Below are 19,359 nucleotides of genomic sequence, written 5' to 3' on the forward strand. Positions count from 1 at the left end.
CTTCCCAACAAATGCCCATGTTCAGAAACTACTTCTCCAACATATAGAGTTGGGCTTCCTATTACGTTCGCTTCTCTAAGGGTGCCCTTTTCATTTTAGGTATATGTATATTTTATATTAGTTTTTATCATGACAGTAGATCTCATATGTGAATTTAGTTCTAACATTTGTATATTTAAATTCTCAAAAAGTCTTAGAAATGTATTTAGGCACATTAATTACGTTTGCTTACATCTTCATTTTTTGTTCTTAGTACGCTTATATATTCTAATGATCCGAGATTTGGCGCGTCTGGTATGTTGGTATCTACCCTTGAGCCAATTGGTTTGGTCAAGGAATGTATATTGTCATTTAATGCATACTTAATCACATAACTATATATGATAGAGGTTTTTCTTTATGTTAGTGCAATAATAAGGAGTTATTAAGTACTAATTGGATGAAGCCCATGGAACATAAAGGCCTTGTAAGAGAATTGTAAAGTTGTTACAATTATGAGATCACTATGCATTAAAGCCATGTTCCTAAAATTATTCTTGGTCATTGTATTGTCAATATAGGGCATTGACAATGCTCAAAGACTGATACATGTTAAGCCTCATTACTTAGGAAGTAAGCAATCGATCTCATAGATTGAAGTATATAAGATACCTGAGGATAACATGTAGGTGCTTGTTAAATAACAAGTTCACTGAACATGACCCGCTATGAGAACTCCATTTGGTATCACTCAAATGTCTATGAAATATGTTCTCATGTAATAGTCGTGCAATCAGTCCTTAGACTTGAGACACCAGGCTATCTTTTATGGGGAATGACATACTTTGATTTCATCTCTATAGGTCTTGAGGCTACCAAATACCTAAATAGGGTGTTTTTGGGTATGCCATGAAACATGCAAAGGTGAATGAGTGGTCAAGAGAGGATTCAACACCCCAAGTGATATGAGGGGATGTATCTCACTTGTTTTCAATTCTTGATTAACTTGTATAAAGTCTTTGGCCAAAGCATGATGAATTTGAGAAAAGTTGGTTTCCTAAGGTTAGTCATGAATTATAAGAACTAATATGGAATGCTATAAGTAGACGCTAAGCCATGCTTTATGAAATACCTGAGATATTTGATGAAAAGACCATATTACACTGAGAGGCTTATCATTGAAGGGTTTTGTCAAATTCTTTAATTGACTCTCTAACATTTGGATGGGCATGATGTATTGTTAGATGCCGCTCATGATCTGTAAATATAAATCAATTATCAAATTGATATTTGATTAGGATTTATATTTACTGCCAACATGTTAGAAGCCTAATGGGTCACACATATTAAGTGATATGATTGAGATTAAATAAGGATAACTAATTAAGTTGGAATTAATTGAAATAGACCAAAATAAAGTGAAAAATTAATTAAGTTCACAAAGACTAATTAAATTAAAATACAACTGTTGTATTTATGTTGCAACTTAGTTTGGCTATATAAATATGTTATGTTAACAAACTAAAACTCTAAACCTCCAACCACTTCTCAATCGTTTCATAAAATAAGAAAAGAAAAATAATTTTCTTTGTCTGACAAAAATAAGATTCGGTAAGAATTTTTGTCCTTTTGTTTTAGAAACAAAACTTTCTAGCACAAGTAAAAAATCTTACCTTTGAGAAGGTCTTATTTGGTCATTGTGTGGATTACTATTAGAGGCCAAACACTTGGGTGGCTGAAGATTTGACAAATCCTAAAGGTGAAGAAGCAAAGATTTTGATTTAATTAGCTCTTAATTACGAACTCTAGATCAAGATACGTAACTCTTAAACTTGTGAATATTCATAATTAATTAGAAAATTACATAAAAAACATAAACATTGATCTTATAGGATTCGACTGTTTCTCTGATTAAATACCAATTTATTATTCCATTGTGTTATATTTTTAATTTATTGATTATTTTCATATTTGAACATGATTTATTTGGCTTGTGTTTCATGTTTCGGGGAGCATGGAATATATATATATATATATATATATATATATATATTGTTTTCTTTTGCACTAGCCAATCAACACCTTTGATTGCTTTATTTTACGTTGAATATACACTTTCCCCTCCCTCCCCCACAGCTTGTCATTACGAATTAGCATAAACTTTAAAAACGTTATTATTTTATGATTTTCAATTAAATAAAAAGAATGAGTATCATTTTTATCTAGTGACGGAATCAAGGTTTCGTATTTGAGGATGGACAAGAGGTAGGTTAGACATGAAGTCTTAAGACAATGAGGCTTGGAGAATAATGGATCTACTACAGTAAGTATTACTTTATTCTCTAAATTTACTAAAATTAATTTTTGATTAATTGCTGTGAAACATCTCATCAAATAAAAAATTATTATCAGGACAAAACTATGAAATTTAAAAAAACAAATGTATATTATGGAAATATATAAAAGCAACATTTAAATTTATTCGCATAAACAACAAAGAATATGAGTTCTCCATCATATATTATAACCAGAATGTCCAAAAAGTCCTAACCATAACAAACCAAGAAAAGCACAATCTTCTAAGCCAAGAGAGGCCCAACCTTCTAAAAGACCGTGATCAAGATTAATCATTAATATTATACTTAATTAAATATGTTTTAATATGTTAAAGTGTGTTAGTGTGTTGTCATGTCTCCCTCAACAAATAATCTTTAATAGATGAAAAAGCATAAATTTATGTTATTTATTGATTTGTTGATTTGACATGTTTATTGATTTATTATGTTAAAGATTATAAACTTGATTATATTAGCAATGATCATCGATGCATGTAAAATTTCATCAAAAAAAATATCCTTCGCATTACATTTAATGAAGTAATTGCATATATCTCTTCTCATTTAATCATGTCGAGATTTATGAAATAAAAAATCTGTACCAAGATTTTTGCGCTACATCTTCATCATCATTAAGGTTCAGTTTAATCATGTTGACATATGTCTCTTCTCACCAAGGTTAAGTTTTATTGCCTATTTGTTCTACATATTCTTCATCACTAATGGCATCATCATGTTCTTGCTCCTCTTCATCCTCATCCAAATCTTTACCAAGATTTAGTTCTTAAGATGAAGAATCGAAGCACCAGCCTCAAAAGTCTCGCCACCAACCGAGAGTGGCCATGCAACCACCGATGATGGACCTATGCTCGAAGATCTTGATGATATATAGAAGGGTTGGGTTGGGTTGGGGTGAGGTGGGTTGGAAGTAGTGGCGGAGGAAGTGGGCGATGAAGCATGAAGGAATTGTTGATGTCGCTGCCGACAATGCAGACGGTGGGCTAAGGTGGAAAGGCAGAAAATTAGGTTTGTAAAGAAAGAACGAAGAGGATAATGAAACCTTGATTTTTTATCTAATTAAATATTTAATTATAAATTATTGATATTTATTTTTGAGGTTTTAAAGAATTTAAATTTTATTCATTAATGAAGTACATATTGTCAATGAATAAAGTATAAACTCTCCCTGTATATGTATTGCAAGTTGTTTAATTCGTAATTATAATTTTTATTTAAACATTAAAACATTACAACAAAAAATTAAAAATAATGTAACAAATAACCTTTACTCCACATCAAGAAAAAAAAGTATATTGAGCAAAACAAGTACATATTAGCTTGCAATAGAAATAATGTTGATGATATGTACGACATATATAGATTATGCATATCCAATCTAGGGCCACGAACGAAAGCGTTGAACGACTACATTTTCCACTGAACGGGACTGTAGATTACTCCATGATTTACCAAGAGACTTGGAATTTGTCCCTAAGGCTAAAGGCACCGAGGGGGATGTAGTTATTAATTCCGTGGAGCCAGCAACCATTTCCATGCTCATGTGGTATGCGCTCTGTGATACTATTACATTCCAATCATACCTATAGGTAAGAAAAATGTATACAAACATGATAAAAATATTTAAAACGGCTAACATTAGCAAGTACTTGTCAGCAAGACTTTCGTTTATGGTGTCGTCAATCCAGGGTCAAGCAAACAATAATGAAAACACACTGACGAATCTTCTAAAACCCAACACACCTTCATTAAATGGATACTCAAGAAACCACATCCAAACTGGTACTTTGTCATAAAACAAATGCTTTAGTCCCTTCCCTAAAATTCCTTTCACAACTCCTAATAAGAAAAATTGAGGAGCCAACCATAAGATTGTCATGGGAATAGTGTCATCTTCTGATATTCTTTGGCCAACCTTACTTTCAAATTTCCTGATTGAACTTAATCTACAAACCTCCACTCTCTAAACAACTATGCAACACCCAATAGCAAAGCACATTCCAATACCAATTCTGACAAACCTGGCACGATGTTGAATGCTTTCTTCACTACTCCAGAATTTTTTTATCAGAAAATCGCACAATAATGATATGATGAAGGTTGTAAAGGTTTGAAGCACATAGAATGAAGTTAAAGGAATCCTATTGAATGAATATATAGGAATCCAAAGATCAATTCGATCATCTAGATTTTCACTTTGTTCTATAAACAGAGTGTATCCCGTTGCCTCCACTAGACTATAAACGATGAATGTTATCCAAAGAGGTAGCAATTTTACTAGGGGCTTTGCTTGATTCATTCGTTCAGCAACCATCTTTCCTGTTGGATCTCCATGGTCGTAGCAGCACTTGCCAGAGCAAAAAACTAAATAAGCTACCACGACAATTATTAGTGAAACCTTGAAGGTTTCATCCCATTCAAGGCTTGATGCAAATGTTGAAGATATGAAGGTTCCTAGAAACACTGCAATATAATTCCAAAAATTAGCACGATTTGTAAGTGTATCCTCGTATTTCTCCATATGTTGTTTTTGGGAAAACTGATCTTCTATTATCTCAGTCTCATCAATGTCCATCGTCACACGAAACTGGTCACCGAGAAATGTTTACAACGAAGCATCTTGTCCCACTGTGCCTAGCATGAATAATGTTAATGCTACGTAAAATATAATATTGCTGACATGTGAAGCAAGAAGCCAACTAGAAAGCCATAATACCAATAATGCCTGTAAAAAGAATAATATTATTATTGCTAGTGTTTTCTGCGATATTTAAAATGCAATGGAGTTTAGTGCGATGAGTATGGTGATGCAGTAGTATTTTGAAAAAACATGGCGGTATATTAACGCAACAGCTTGGACACAAGATAACTCATGTGGTATGTGTTGGAAAATAGTGTATTTCATAAAGTTCAAACATCCCACATTGCCAAGATACATAAAAGGTGAATGCTTTATATATGAAAACCAACTATAGGCTTGTTGCTAACAAGAAATATGGAATGGGCTCGTGCGCACACAAGATTGGGCCAAAGCTTTAGAAATTTTAGATTTTCCCCCTTGTGCGCGAATACACACGTGGGCTATGCCCAAGTGACTTTTTGTACCTTGGCTTTAATTTTTTTTAAGCTTTTCTAACCTTTGATTAAATCAAACTCAAACTCTACCATGATTACTTGGTTCTCCTAGTTTTGCTCCAATGTTTATTTGACGTAGTATAAATGCTGAACAGGTTTTTCTTAACTCCTTAATTTGGTGCAACATTCATTTCACTCTATGCCTATAAATATAGCCTCACACTCTCACTCATAATACACACCAAAGCTTTGCTTCTCTTAAGCTTTCTCCACTAATTTCCTCTACCTTCTTTTTTCTCTTAAGCTTTCTCTGCCTTTTTTCTTTTTTAGTTAGGTATTTTCCTTTCTGCTATTCCTGTCATCCCTTAATAGTTTGTGCAAACTATAAGGAAGGTCTGTTGAATCCTAGAGGATAACCGTTACAGTCCTTTTACACCAAGTTTTATACTTTGAAGAGGCAAAAATTATCCTTAAAGACAGTGATACCACGCCTCAGACCAATTACTGTTTTACTTTGTTTTATATTCCTTTGTTGCTAATAATTTTTTTTTCTAACATTCTTAAGTATAATGGATTCCCACGTTGATAATGCTGCTGCCACTGTTCCTAATGTTGCCTTTGTCCTTACTGCCACCACTACTGTCAACGGTTCCCCCATAGCTTCCACTCTGATGACCATTACTCTTATGCCCTCGGTTTCATATGCCAAACCATTTTCAAATCTTTCCAAAATAGAAGTCTTTGATGGCAGAAACTTCAAAAGGTGGCAAGAAAGGATTTTTTCAATCCTTGATGTTCATGGGGTGGTTTTTGCACTAATTGATGTCAAGATGCTAGAATCATGGATGCATGCAAATAAGGTATGCAGGCATACAATTATTAGCACACTTTCTAATAAGTTGTTTAATGTATACAGCCTTTACAAAGAAGCAAAGCAAATATGAGAGTCAATGATAGCCAAATACAATGATGAAGATGTTGGGAAATAGAAGTTTGTGATTGGTAACTTTTATCGTTGGAAGATGACAGATGACAAGGACATCAAGAGTCAGATCAATGAATACCATAAGCCGGTGGATGATTTGAAGGTTGAAAAAATCAACTTGTAAGAAGAATTCGTTGCTGGATTGCTGATTGAGAAGCTGTCAGAATCCTGGAATGGATACAAGCAACAACTATAGCACTAGAAAAAGTAGTTGTCACTTGCAGATTTGATTGTGCACATCATCATTGAAGACATAACCCCACAGGGAGATTAAGGCCTCCAAAGCTAAGGAAATTATAACTAAAGCCAATCTGGTGCAAGGCAGAACCCAACGTCAACAAAGGTACCTTTACAAACCTGATCATAAACCCAAAGCTCCTCATCCCACTTTCAAAAAGAAGGGTAGTTATTTTGTTTGTGGAAAGCCAGGGTATCATGCAACACAATGCAGGAAAAGAGCAAAAGGAAATGATAAACCTGTTAATCCAAGAGTCAACTTGGTCAAAGCAGATGAATCCGACGATGTAATTGCTGTGGTCATTTCACAAGCAAATATGGTGGCCAGTGTGAAGGAATGAGTGGTAGACTTAGGTGCTACTAGGCATATTTGTGCAAACAGAAATGCCTTTACCTCCTATACTCTAGTAGGGGAAGAAGAAGAGACAAAATACCTTGGTGATTCTCGAACTGCTCAAGTTCTTGGTAAAGGGAAAGTCCTTCTCAAGCTCACATCTGGCAAGACCCTAGCTCTAAATGATGTTTTTCATGTTCCTAATATAAACGCAAACATGGTATCTGTAGCCTTATTAGGCAAGGTTGGGGTGAAAGTGTCATTCGAATCTGACAAGATCGTGATGACAAAAAATAATGTGTTTGTGGGTAAGGGTTATTGCAATCAGGGACTCTTTGTACTTAACATTTCTAATGTTTTGAATGAAAATGGCAATTCTTCTGCTTACATAATTTACTCTGTTAATTTATGTCATGGTAGACTAGGACATATTAGCATTCCCTATATTAAGAAAATGTAATCACTAGGTTTAATTTCTAGTATTAAAAATGGATGCTTTAATAAATACGAAATATGTGCTGAAACGAAATCAACTAAGAAAACTTGTATTTCAGTAAATAGGGAATTTGAATTATTAAGTTTAATTCATACAGACTTAGGAGATCTAAAACAAACTGTGACTAGAGGTGGTCAGCAATACTATGTTACATTTATTGATGATTATTCTAGATTTACTAAAGTTTATTTGCTTAGACATAAAGATGAAGTTTTTGACATATTTATTAAATATAAAGATGAGGTAGAAAATCAACTGAATAAAAAGATAAAAAGAGTTAGATCAGATAGATGGGGTGAATATATACCGATTAATGAAGCTTGGAGAATAATTGATCTACTACAGTAAGTATTACTTTATTCTCTAAATTTATTAAAATTAATTTTTGATTAATTGTTGTGAAACATCTCATCAAATAAAAAATTATTATCAAGACAAAACTATGAAATTTAAAAAAACAAATATATATTATGGAAATATATAAAAGCAACATTTAAATTTATTCGCATAAACAACAAAGAATATGAGTTCTCTATCATATATTATAACCAGAATGTCCAAAAAGTCCTAACCATAACAAACCAAGAAAAGCCCAATCTTCCAAGCCAAGAGAGGCCCACCGTGATCAAGATTAATCATTAATATTATACTTAATTAAATATGTTTTAATATATTAAAGTGTGTTAGTGTGTTGTCATGTCTCCCTCAACAAAAAAATCTTTAATAGATGAAAAAGCATAAATTTGTGTTATTTATTGATTTGTTGATTTGACATGTTTATTGATTTATTATGTTAAAGATTATAAACTTGATTATATTAGTAATGATTATCGATACATGTAACATTTCAGCAAGAAAATAAATCCTCCACATTACATTTAATGAAGTAATTGCATATATCTCTTCTCATTTAATCATGTCGGGATTTATGAAATAAAAAATCTGTACCAAGATTTTTGCTCCACATCTTGTTCATCACTAAGGTTCAGTTTAATCATGTTGACATATGTCTCTTCTCACCAAGGTTCAGTTAAATTACCTATTTACATCTTCTTCATCACTAATGGCATCATCATGTTCTTGCTCCTCTTCATCCTCATCCAAATCTGTACCAAGATTTAGTTCTTAAGATGAAGAATCGAAGCACCAGCCTCAAAAGTCTCGCCACCAGCAGAGAGTGACCATGCAACCATCAATGATGGACCTATGCTCGAAGATCTTGATGATATATAGAAGGGTTGGGTTGGGTTGGGGTGAGGTGGGGTGGAAGTAGTGGCGGAGGAAGTGGGCGATGAAGCATGAAGGAATCTATGATGTCACTGTCGACGATGCAGACAGTGGCCCAAGGTGGAAAGGCAGAAAATGAGGGGTTGTAAAGAAAGAACGAGGAGGATAAGGAAAACCTTGATTTTTTTTATCTAATTAAATATTTAATTGTAAATTATTGATATTTATTTTTAAGGTTTTAAAGAATTTAAATTTTATTCATTAATAAAGTATATATTGTTAATGCGTAAAGTATAAACTCTCCCTATATATGTATTGCAAGTTGTTTAATTAGTAATTATAATTTTTATTTAAACATTAAAAAATTACAAGAAAAATTAAGAATAATGTAACAAGAAACCTTTACTCCACATCAAGAAAAAAAGGCATATTGAGCAAAACAAATACAAATTAGCTTGCAATAGAAATAATGTTGATGATATGTACGACATATACAGATTATGCATATCTAATCTAGGGCCACGAATAAAGGCGTTGAACGACTACTTTTCCACTGAACGGGACTCTAGATTGCTCAATGATTTACTAGGAGACTTGGAATTTGTCCCCAAGGCTAAAGGCACCGAGGAGGATGCAGTTATTAATTCCGTGGAGCTAGCAACCATTTCCATGCTCACGTGGGATCCGCTCTTCGGTACTATTACATTCCAATCATACCTATAGGTAAGAAAAATGTATACAAACATGATAAAAATATTTAAAACGGCTAACATTAGCAAGTACTTGTCAGCTTGACTTTCGTTTATGGTGTCGCCAATCCAAGGTCGAGCAAACAATAATGATAACACACTAACGAATCTTCCAAAACCCAGCATGCCTCCATTAAATAAATACTCAAGAACCCACATCGAAACTGGTACTCTGTCATAAAACAAATGCCTTAGTCCCTTCCCCAAGATTCCTTTCACAACTCCTAATAAGAAAAATTGAGGAGCCAACCATACGATTGTCATGGGAATTCTGTCACCTTCTGATATTCTTTGGCCAATCTCATTTTCAAACTCGCTGATTGAACCTAATCTACGAACCTCCACTCTCCAAGCAGTTATGCAGCACCCAATAGCAAAGAACATTCCAATACCAATTCTGACAAACCTGGCACGATGTTGAATGCTTTCTTCACTACTCCAGAATTTTATTATTAGAAAATCGCACAATAATGATATGATGAAGGTTGTAAAGCTTTGAAGCACATAGAATGAAGTTAAAGGAATCCTATTGAATGAATGTATAGGAATTCTAAGATCAATCCGATCATCTAGATTCTCACTTTGTTCTATAAACAGAGTGTATCCCGTTGCCTCCACTAGACTATAAACGATGAATGTTATCCAAAGAGGTAGCAATTTTACTAGGGGCTTTGCTTGATTCATTCGTTCAGCAACCGTCTTTCCTGCTGGATCTTCATGGTCATAGCAGCACTTGCCAGAGCAAAAAGCTAAATAAGCCACCACCACGACTATTAGTGAAACCTTGAAGGTTTCATCCCATTCAAGGCTTGATGCAAATGTTGAAGATACGACGGTTCCTAGAAACACTGCAATATAATTCCAAAAATTAGCACGAATTCTAAGTGTATCCTCATATTTCTCCATATGTTGTTTTTGGGAAAACTGATCTTCCATTATCTCAATCTCATCAATGTCCATAGTCGCACGAAACTGGTCACAGAGAAATGGTTTCAACGAAGCATCTTGTCCCGCTGTGCCTAGCATAAATAACGTTAATGCTACGTAAAATATAATATTGCTGACATGTGAAGCAAGAAGCCAACTAGAAAGCCATAATACCAGTAATGCCTGCAAAAAGAATAATATCATTATTGTGAGTGTTTTTTGCGATATTGAAAATGCAATGGAGTTGAGTGCGACGAGTATGGTGATGAAGTATTTTTTTGAAAGAACATGGCGGTGTATTAATACAGCAACCTGAACACAGGATAACGCATGGTGGTACGTGCCTAAAAGGTGCATGGGTTGCTCAAAAAAATAGCATTGTTCGCTTGCATGGAAGCTTATCATTACTCACAAGTGAACGGGAGTTTGTTGAGGTTGATATATATTTGAGTGTGGTATCTCACGACACTAAAATGTGGTATAAACATGGAAGATCCAAAAATCCATTAACTAATTAGATTAATGGGATATCTCTGTGTTGAAGATATGGTTTATCTCCCAACAAATTTCAATATTAATGACTTCTGTTTTTTGTTTTCTTAATCGAAATGTGATTTTTTTTTTACACACAATTTTAGAAAGAAAGGAAATTTACAACTGCCCTCTACCATTGAATTATTAAATGTTCTTGATCACAAACTATAAGAAAATTTAAGGTAACTCATTGCATATTTAAATATTAATTGTTTAGCTTAATTTTCCGAAATAATTTTTCTACTCTAGAAAACTTCTGATATTATTAAAATAATTCTTTTTAGCTTTTCATAAAAAGTTTAACACATGATTACATGTATTGAATGTAAATAAATAATTTCTTGTTTTCAAATTCATAGAGTAAGTGATTTAGTATTAAAAAAAATGCAGATAAAAAATTACTATCTTTGTTCCAGATTTAATGTCTACATTTTCTTTTTTAATATGTTCCATAATTATATCCACTTTCCATTTTTAACATTTACAACTCTTACTTTTTCTATGTTATATATTAATTTTTAATATATTTTTTTATTTTTTAATATTGTAAAAACTAAAATTTATTGATCAACATTATAAAAAATATATTAAATAAACTAAAGCCAAAATGTTATTCCTAATCCTCTCCTATGTTAAGTCCAAAGTGAATATTGGATTTGAAATGAAAAAAATATGAATGATATAAATTTAATTTTATACCGTTCATATTTATCATAGTATTGTGTAACTCTTGATAAAAACATTTGAAAATATCATAAGAATATATAAAATGCAAAGAAAATAGGGTGAAGAAAAAAGAGGCACAGGACAAGGCAAGAGGAGACTCGTTTGAGATACAACTAACTACAATAGTGTAAGTCGGAGACAAGTGCTGACAGATGAAGAATAAACTTACGATGATCAAAGCTGGAACAGTGCAAACGAGGAGTTTGAACCGGCCTATGCGATCAGCTGCGATGTGGTCGAGGACAATAGACGTAAACATTGTTACGCCTTCAAAGGCATTTGCAAAGGCTGCAGCTTTTCGGAGAGATGACTTCTCCCAAATGAACTGGATATACGATATCAAGAAAGCTCTAAATGCGTTGTCTACAAAGGCCTGGCTCATAAGCAAACCTATCATCGGAAATGGTAGTCATCCATTAAAATTATGTTAGTGTAACAATTAATAACGAATACTAGCTAGTACTATTTTTCTTTTGGAATTCTTTTAGCCCTTCCTATTCAAGAATAGCGTAGATACCTGAGATGAATAGGGCACCCTTAGAGAAGCGAACGTAATTGGACGCCCACGTCCACATGCTAGAGAAGCAGTTGTTATAGAAATTGCAGTAGCAACCATTCATTTCTCAAGTTTAATCCTCCCTCCTGCTTGATGTATTACTTCCACGAATTAAACTGGGCATCCAAGTCCTCCCATTTCAACCTTTTAAGAAACTAAATTTCTCTCAACGTCAAGACACATATGGTCTTATAATAAAGCAAGTCAATGTGGATGCCGTCAATCAGTCAAATAAAAGTTCTGTCACTTTGTAAAATAATGGGTTCAAAGTCATGTTTTGAAAATTCTGGGAAGAACCCACCCAAAGGAGATGAATCTACTTAAAATTATAATAACAAAATATATTGGTAATGTGTTTCCGATTCTAAATTATAAAATAATGAATCTAGTGACATAGATTATCGATGGTGAAGATGTAGTCAGCATTTTTGCGATGTAAAGACAAAGATGGAGGTAGGTAATTAATTAAGTTGATAGAAGCGTGCTTACTAATTAAGTTGGTAGAAGCGTGCTTTGTATTAAGACCTCGTATGGTCAAGTTAATGATATGATCAAAAAAATATATATTTCTATGAAGAAATAAGAGTCTATCTAACTACTTTGGTTATTGAGCTTACTCATAAAATTTTTAGACCATAGTTCCAATGATATAAACCATTTATTGAGCTAATCTCAATTTTTCTCCTCCAATTCTTCAAAAGGGATTTCATCCAAAAAGGATATTAGGCAATGCTTTGGGACTCGCATGATATTCTGTAATAGCCACTACAATGTTTTTTAACTAGGGAAGATTCTCATATCTGATTTTACCCATACATCTTTTACTTGATTGAATATTGCAGGCTTTCACCATATTTGTTTCAGATATATGCTCTGCTTTTTCATTCTTACTCGTCAAGGCTTGTGCATAATATTAGACAACTTTGCACTCGGAGATGGATTCTGTTTCTTCTGGCCACTGTAATCACCTCCTCTTCTTTCTGGATAACCCTTCCCTGGTTGTTCAGTGCTTCGTTTTTTCCAATAAAAAATTCTGCACCCAAATCTAACAATGTTGACCTCAAGTCTTTGGTCCAATGACCAAGCTCCAGTCAATCTTGAAACTGCTCTTTGAACATCTGCTGGTACCTCATATCTACAAATCAAAATTTACTCCCGTACTTGATTTTTTTTCTTAACTATATAAACATAAACCACCTTACAAACTTGTTGGAAAATTCTTTTCACCTCCAATGTACTCTTAATGGAATATTGTTGGCAATGAAGTTATTTTCTTACTTTCCCGGATCAATGCTGTAATTAATTACAAAACTTAATGAAAATGCTTGTACTATATAGAAGAATAGATGATAATAATAAGAAGTTAACAAGATGAGAAATCCATTTCCATAGATATTTATTATTGAATTAATTGTTCGTTTAAGATGTATTACATAACTTAACAATGCAAAAAACCTCTTTTATAGACCATAGATCATCCTTGAACTAAGTCAATGAATTTTTTTTTAAGCAAAAACACTAGTTAGGTGCTGTAAAATTATAATTAAGATTTAGCAAGTGTCTAGCTGTTTCTCGATCTAGTCATGGAATCAAAATTATAAAAAATTGGTATGTTTGAATAACGCAGCAATGACAAATTCTGGTCCAAAGGGGTTTTGTCATCTCCACCGTGATGAATGTGTTTAAGATTATAAATATATGATTCCATAATGTTTCATTTTGGCACATGGAGTTAAGGATAAGACATGATTATAATAAAATAACTGAAAAAAGAAACAAATGAAAGTTTGGGGAGAAGACAGAAATGGTATTGATAATTATATATATGAAAGTACACATCATTACTTAAACCTTTGGGCACGTTCACGTTTGACAGATTATGAAAAAAATCATACTTTAATAAGTCTTTAAGTTATAATTTTTGTGATTTTGTCAAATCAAAAGACACATTACCAAAAAAAACTCTTTTTTTTTTATAAAAAAAACTTTATTAAACACTAATTAAATGAAGGAAACTAATTCTCAACATATCCTTCATAAGAAAAGATCTAGAGTCTATGGATGGCACATTATAAAATTCGTAATCCTCTTCTATGGAGAAATAAGACCTTTTTTTTGAATTAATGAGTTTTATTTTATATTTGTTGTTTTTTACTGTTTTTTATTATTATGAAGGTTCATAATCATTTGTGGGATTGATAATTCATTTGGTGTCCTCTTTTTACTATCAAAATCTTCCTCTTTGGTTGTTTTTTAAACTTGGGTCTTTTATTTTTTTATTTGTTATTTTTGTTTATTTTCATGTTCATTAAGAGTATACATAATTAACTAATTTATTATTTAGAACAAATAAAGTTATTATATACGCTCCATAATAAAAAATAAAAATGAAAAAAAAAATTTCCATATCATCCTACTCTCAATAATTATTTTCAACATCTATTTTAAAATAATGTTTCAAATTAGTGACATTTTGAAAAGTGTAAGGGGTGGTAATGCTTAAAGAAGTTACACTCGTTTGTTACCACGCCACCTGTTATTTTAATAGTATAATGCTAATATTTTAAACTTTTGTTTGGTTTTTAGGACAGGGAAGACAATATTTTAGTTGATTGCAAGAAACATCTTGTTCAAAACTATAGCTTCCGTTGTCAAATTGACTTTGATAAAAAAAAAAAAACGGAAAATCTTACTCAATCTAGTAATGGGAAAGCAGGAAGCCCATTGATGGTTATATATTACTCGATCTAGTCTCTGAAACATCTGAGAATTTGTACATGTATACGGGTTGCTTTCAAAGCCACCATCCATTAAGCCATAGTCGAGCAAAGTTGCTGCAAAATCTTCCATTGATCCACTATGAGGAGCTGCTCTATAAAGTCTTTTTTCCGTCTTCAGTATGACATTAAAGTCCCCACCCACGAACCATGGTGCATGAATGTCTGCTGAAAGACTTTTCAAACAATCCCAAAGTGGTATTCTCTCAAACCTGGTGCATTTGGCATAGATAAAGGAAGCAAAAATAGGAATTGCCAGCCATGGGAATGACAAACGAACATGTAAACACTGAACATGATTAAATAAAACTTCACACGATAAGTCATATGAACAAAACACCCATATTTTCTGAGAACAATTTGTAATAACCTTCTCAAAGCCCAGTTTCCTGCAAAAAAATTCTGCTTTCTGAGCCTCAACCATAGGCTCCAATATAACTAGAATTTTGAGTTTATAAAGCAACTTCAATTGTTTGATTCTTCCCTGAGTAACCTTACTTGAGAAGCTTCTTACATTCCATATCAACATATTAATCATGGAAAAGTATGAGCTAGAGAGTATGCTGATTTAGTTAGCATTTTGCAATGGAGGTTAATAATTAAGTTGATTTAAAACCTTGTATGGTCAAGTTAATGATATGGTCAAAAAAATTATATATGAAGAAATAAGAGTCTATCTATCTACTTTGGTTAATTATAGAGCTTACTTAGAAGATTTTTAGACCATAGTTCCACTGATATAAACTATTTATTGAGCTAGTCTCAATTTTTCTCCTTCAATTCATCATAAGGGATTTCATCCGAAAGAATATTAGGAAATGCTTTGGGACTGTTGAAATATGGCTTCATCTTGCTGCCAAGCTGATTCAAAGGCTGAAGTTTACAAGAAATTCATAGCTGCAGAAAGAAGAGTAGTTTTTGTCGGTTTATCTTTATTTTTTTTATTTGTTATTTTTTTTCTTTGTCTATCAATAATATTTTTCTTCCAAATACTGTGTCGTTTTACTTGTGTAGCCGTTAGGCTTGTGTGGCTGTCTTGGGAATCTGAGCATAACTCCCTATGCACTATTCTTTCAGCTGTTTCTAGATAACCAGGTGTCCTTAGCTAGTTGTCTATTTCTCTCTCATGTAACGACCTATAAATACCATTTTACCTTGTTTAATGAATGGGTATGAAGCACACCGCTTTGCGCTCATCAAAAAAATTCTCTCTATCTTCTTTCTTAATAAGCTTTTCTCTCTGCTCCTCTGTTCTTTAGTTCATTCATTTTTCTAGAATACTCAATTTCTCATCATGGTATTAGAGCTCTGCAACGAGTCTTAAAGGGCTGTTTTCTTCTTTTCCTCATTATCATTCTTCACTTTAATCATCCTTTGTGTGGTTTAGTGTTCATGGTTACTGCTGGATTCAACACCTCAGCTCCACCAGTCTTTACTGGTGAAAACTATGTTATTTGGTTAGTAAAGATGAGGTCGTATTTGAAGGCTTATAGTCTTTGGGAGGTTGTGGAGACTGGTGAGGATCCTGTTCAATGTCATGCTAACCCCACTTTTGCTCAAATTCGACAGTTTGAAGAGAACAAAGCTAAAAGGTACAAAGCTCTGTCCAGTTTATATTCAGCTATTTTTGATGAGATTTTCTCTAGGATTATGTAACTAGATAGTCCTAAGGAGGTATGAGATCACTTGAAGGATGAGTTTTTTGGTAGTGACAAGACTAGGCATATTTAGTCTTTGAATCTGTCTAGACAATTTGAAATGTTAAGGATGGAAGATGATGAAAATATTAGGGAGTTTTCTGGAAGAATGATAAGTGTTGTGAATTAGTTAAGGTTGTTGGAAAGGCTGTTATTGAGGTGAAGATGGTGCACAAGGTAATGGTGAGTTTCCCAGAAAAATATGAATCCAAAATTTCTTCCTTAAAAGATTCCAGGGATATTACTCAAATGACTTTGAAAGAATTAGTAAATGTTCTAGAGGGTTTTGAGCAAATAAGAGCATTTAGGCAGAGAAGTGTAGCAGACAGTGCCTTGGTAGCTCATATGAGAAATGTCAAAGTGAGCAGTAACAGCACAATGAAGAATGAAGTTAATAGGAAGGATAAGGAGAAAAAAGGAGTTGATGGAAAATTTGAAAATAAAAGCAAAAGTATTAACCTTGTCCACACTGCAAGAAAACCACTCATTCTGCAAAATTTTGTTAGTACAGACCAAATGTGAAATGCAGGTCTTGTAACCAACTTGGACATGTTGAAAAAGTTTGTAAAAACAAAGGAGTTAAGTCTGAAGAGAAGGTTGCAGCAGTTGAGCAAGTTAAAGAATCTGAGGAGGTGTTATTCATGACCAGAGAAGTGAGAGATTCATTCAAAAAGAACTTGTGGTTAATAGATAGTGCCTGTTCAAATCCCTTAACTGGGGATGAGAGTCAGTTTTCTGTCCTCGATAGGAGCTACAGGTCCAAAGTTGAAATTGAAAATGGAATCTTCTTAAGGATACTTGGTTTATGGACTGTTATGGTAGAAACTCAGTCAGGCATCAAGTGTATTTCAAATGTCTTTTTTATTCCTGAAGCTAATCAAAATCTGCTTAGTGTTAGACAGCTTACTAAGAGTCACTATGCTCTCTTTTTTAAGGATAAATGCTGCACAGTGTTTAATCCTAAAGGTGATGAACTGTTCACAGTGGAGATAAAGAATAGATGTTATCTAATTGATTGGAAGCATACTGAACAGAAGGCTTATATCAGTTCTGTTGATGATTCAGAACTGTGGCGTAGGAGGCTAGGGCATGTGCACTATAAATCTTTGCAGGATATGGCTACTCAGGAGATGGTTGAAGGATTGCCTAAGATCATTAAGCCTGACCATGTGTGTGGCACTTGTCAGTTTGGAAAGCAAAGTAGAACTTCATTTCCAAAGAATAAGGGGTGGAAGGCTACTGAGAAGTTACAGTTGGTACACACTGACTTAACAAGACCTATGTAGACTATTTCCCTTGGTGGCAGCAGGTACTACGTAGTGTTTATTGATGATATATCTAGATACTGCTGGATATATTTTCTTAAAGTTAAGACAGATGCATTGATGAACTTTATTAAGTTTAGAAGTTTAGTTGAGAATCAAGCAAATACTACCATTAAAACACTTAGAAGTGACAATGGGAAGGAATTCACAGCTACTGAATTTGAGAAATTGTTAACTCAGCTTGGCATCACTCATCAACTTACTGCAACCTATAGTCTTCAACAAAATGGAATTGCTGAAAGGAAGTATATGACACTTATGGAGATGGCAAGGTGTTTGTTATTTCAAAAGGATATTCCTAAGCTGTTCTAGGCAGAAACTGTTAATACAATAAATTACTTACTGAATAGAACCAAGACCAGTTCAATAACAGGTAAGACTCCTTTTGAGTATTGGTTTGGTTTCAACTGAATAAAGAAAATTGTTTACAGTAGTTTCATATTTATAAAGTACACAGAATCAAAGTTAAACATGTATAGTTTCGTTAAAAAATTATAGAAAAAATTAAAAATAATATAACAAATAACCTTTACTGCACATCAAGGAAAAAAAAAAGCTTATTGAGCAAAACAAGTACATATTAGCTTGCAATAGAAATGATGTTGATGATATGTACGACATATACAGCTTTTGCATATCCAATATAGGGCCAGGAATGAAAGCGTTGAACGTCTACTTTTGCCACTGAACGGGACTCTAGATTGCTCCAAGAGTTACTTGGAGACTTGGAATTTGTCCCCAACGTTAAGGGAGCCAAGGAGGATGCAGTTATTAATTTCGTGGGGCCAGCAACCTTTCCCATGCTCACGTGGGATTCGTTCTACGGTACTATTACATTTCAATCATTCTTATAGGTAAGAAAAATATACAAAAACTTTTTATGCTGAGAAAAAAAAAAATGTATACAAACATGATAAAAATATTTAAAACCGCTAACATTAGCAAGTACTTGTCAGCATGACTTTCGCTTTTGGTGTCGCCAATCCAGGGTCGAGCATACAATAATGAAAACACACTGACGAATCTTCCAAAACCCAGCACACCTTCATTAAATGGATACTCAAGAAACCACATTGAAAACTGGTACTCTGTCATAAAACAAATGCTTTAGTCCCTTCCCCACAATTCCTAATAAGAAAAATTGAGGAGCCAACAATAAGATTGTCATGGGAATTGTTTTGTTTTCCGATTTGCCAATTAAACTCAATCTGTGAACCTCCACTCTCCAAGCAGTTTCGCAACACCTAAAAGCAAAGAACATTCTGACGCCAATTCTGACAAACCTGGCACGTTGTTGGATCATTTCTTCACTACTCCATAATTTTTTTATATTAGAAAACATCACAATAATGATACCACGAAGCTTGTAAAGGTTTGAAGC

At 33.4% G+C, this 19,359-nt stretch overlaps 1 protein-coding gene and 1 pseudogene across 2 annotated transcripts; both read right to left on the reverse strand.

Moving 5' to 3' along the window:
• Positions 1–3,628: 3,628 nt before the first annotated feature.
• LOC18507183 (protein NRT1/ PTR FAMILY 8.2-like) lies at positions 3,629–8,781 on the reverse strand (annotated as a pseudogene). The gene is made up of 2 exons (XR_016028445.1): positions 8,500–8,781; positions 3,629–4,961 (listed from the first exon to the last, which is right to left on the reverse strand). The product of XR_016028445.1 is annotated as a protein NRT1/ PTR FAMILY 8.2-like (transcript).
• Positions 8,782–9,103: 322 nt separating this feature from the next.
• Positions 9,104–12,279, reverse strand: LOC108663293 (protein NRT1/ PTR FAMILY 5.10-like). Its single transcript, XM_088810159.1, has 3 exons — positions 12,141–12,279; positions 11,793–12,013; positions 9,104–10,546 (listed from the first exon to the last, which is right to left on the reverse strand). The coding sequence occupies exons 1-3, from the start codon at positions 12,241–12,243 to the stop codon at positions 9,230–9,232; spliced, it is 1,641 nt and encodes a 546-aa protein (XP_088666285.1). The 5' UTR covers positions 12,244–12,279; the 3' UTR covers positions 9,104–9,229.
• Between the last annotated feature and the right edge of the window lie 7,080 nt (positions 12,280–19,359).

This window comes from Theobroma cacao, chromosome 9 (assembly GCF_053813885.1).
Source record: "Theobroma cacao isolate CCN51 chromosome 9, ASM5381388v1, whole genome shotgun sequence".
Taxonomy (NCBI): Eukaryota; Viridiplantae; Streptophyta; class Magnoliopsida; order Malvales; family Malvaceae; genus Theobroma; species Theobroma cacao.

Coding starts and splice junctions, on each gene's coding strand:
- LOC108663293 (XM_088810159.1), bottom strand. CDS start 12,243: ATGAATGGTTGCTACTGCAATTTCTATAACAACTGCTTCTCTAGCATG. Junction 12,014..12,140: donor GGGTGCCCTATTCATCTCAG/GTATCTACGCTA, acceptor TTCCGATGATAG/GTTTGCTTATGAGCCAGGCC. Junction 10,547..11,792: donor CTGTTCCAGCTTTGATCATC/GTAAGTTTATTC, acceptor TTCTTTTTGCAG/GCATTACTGGTATTATGGCT.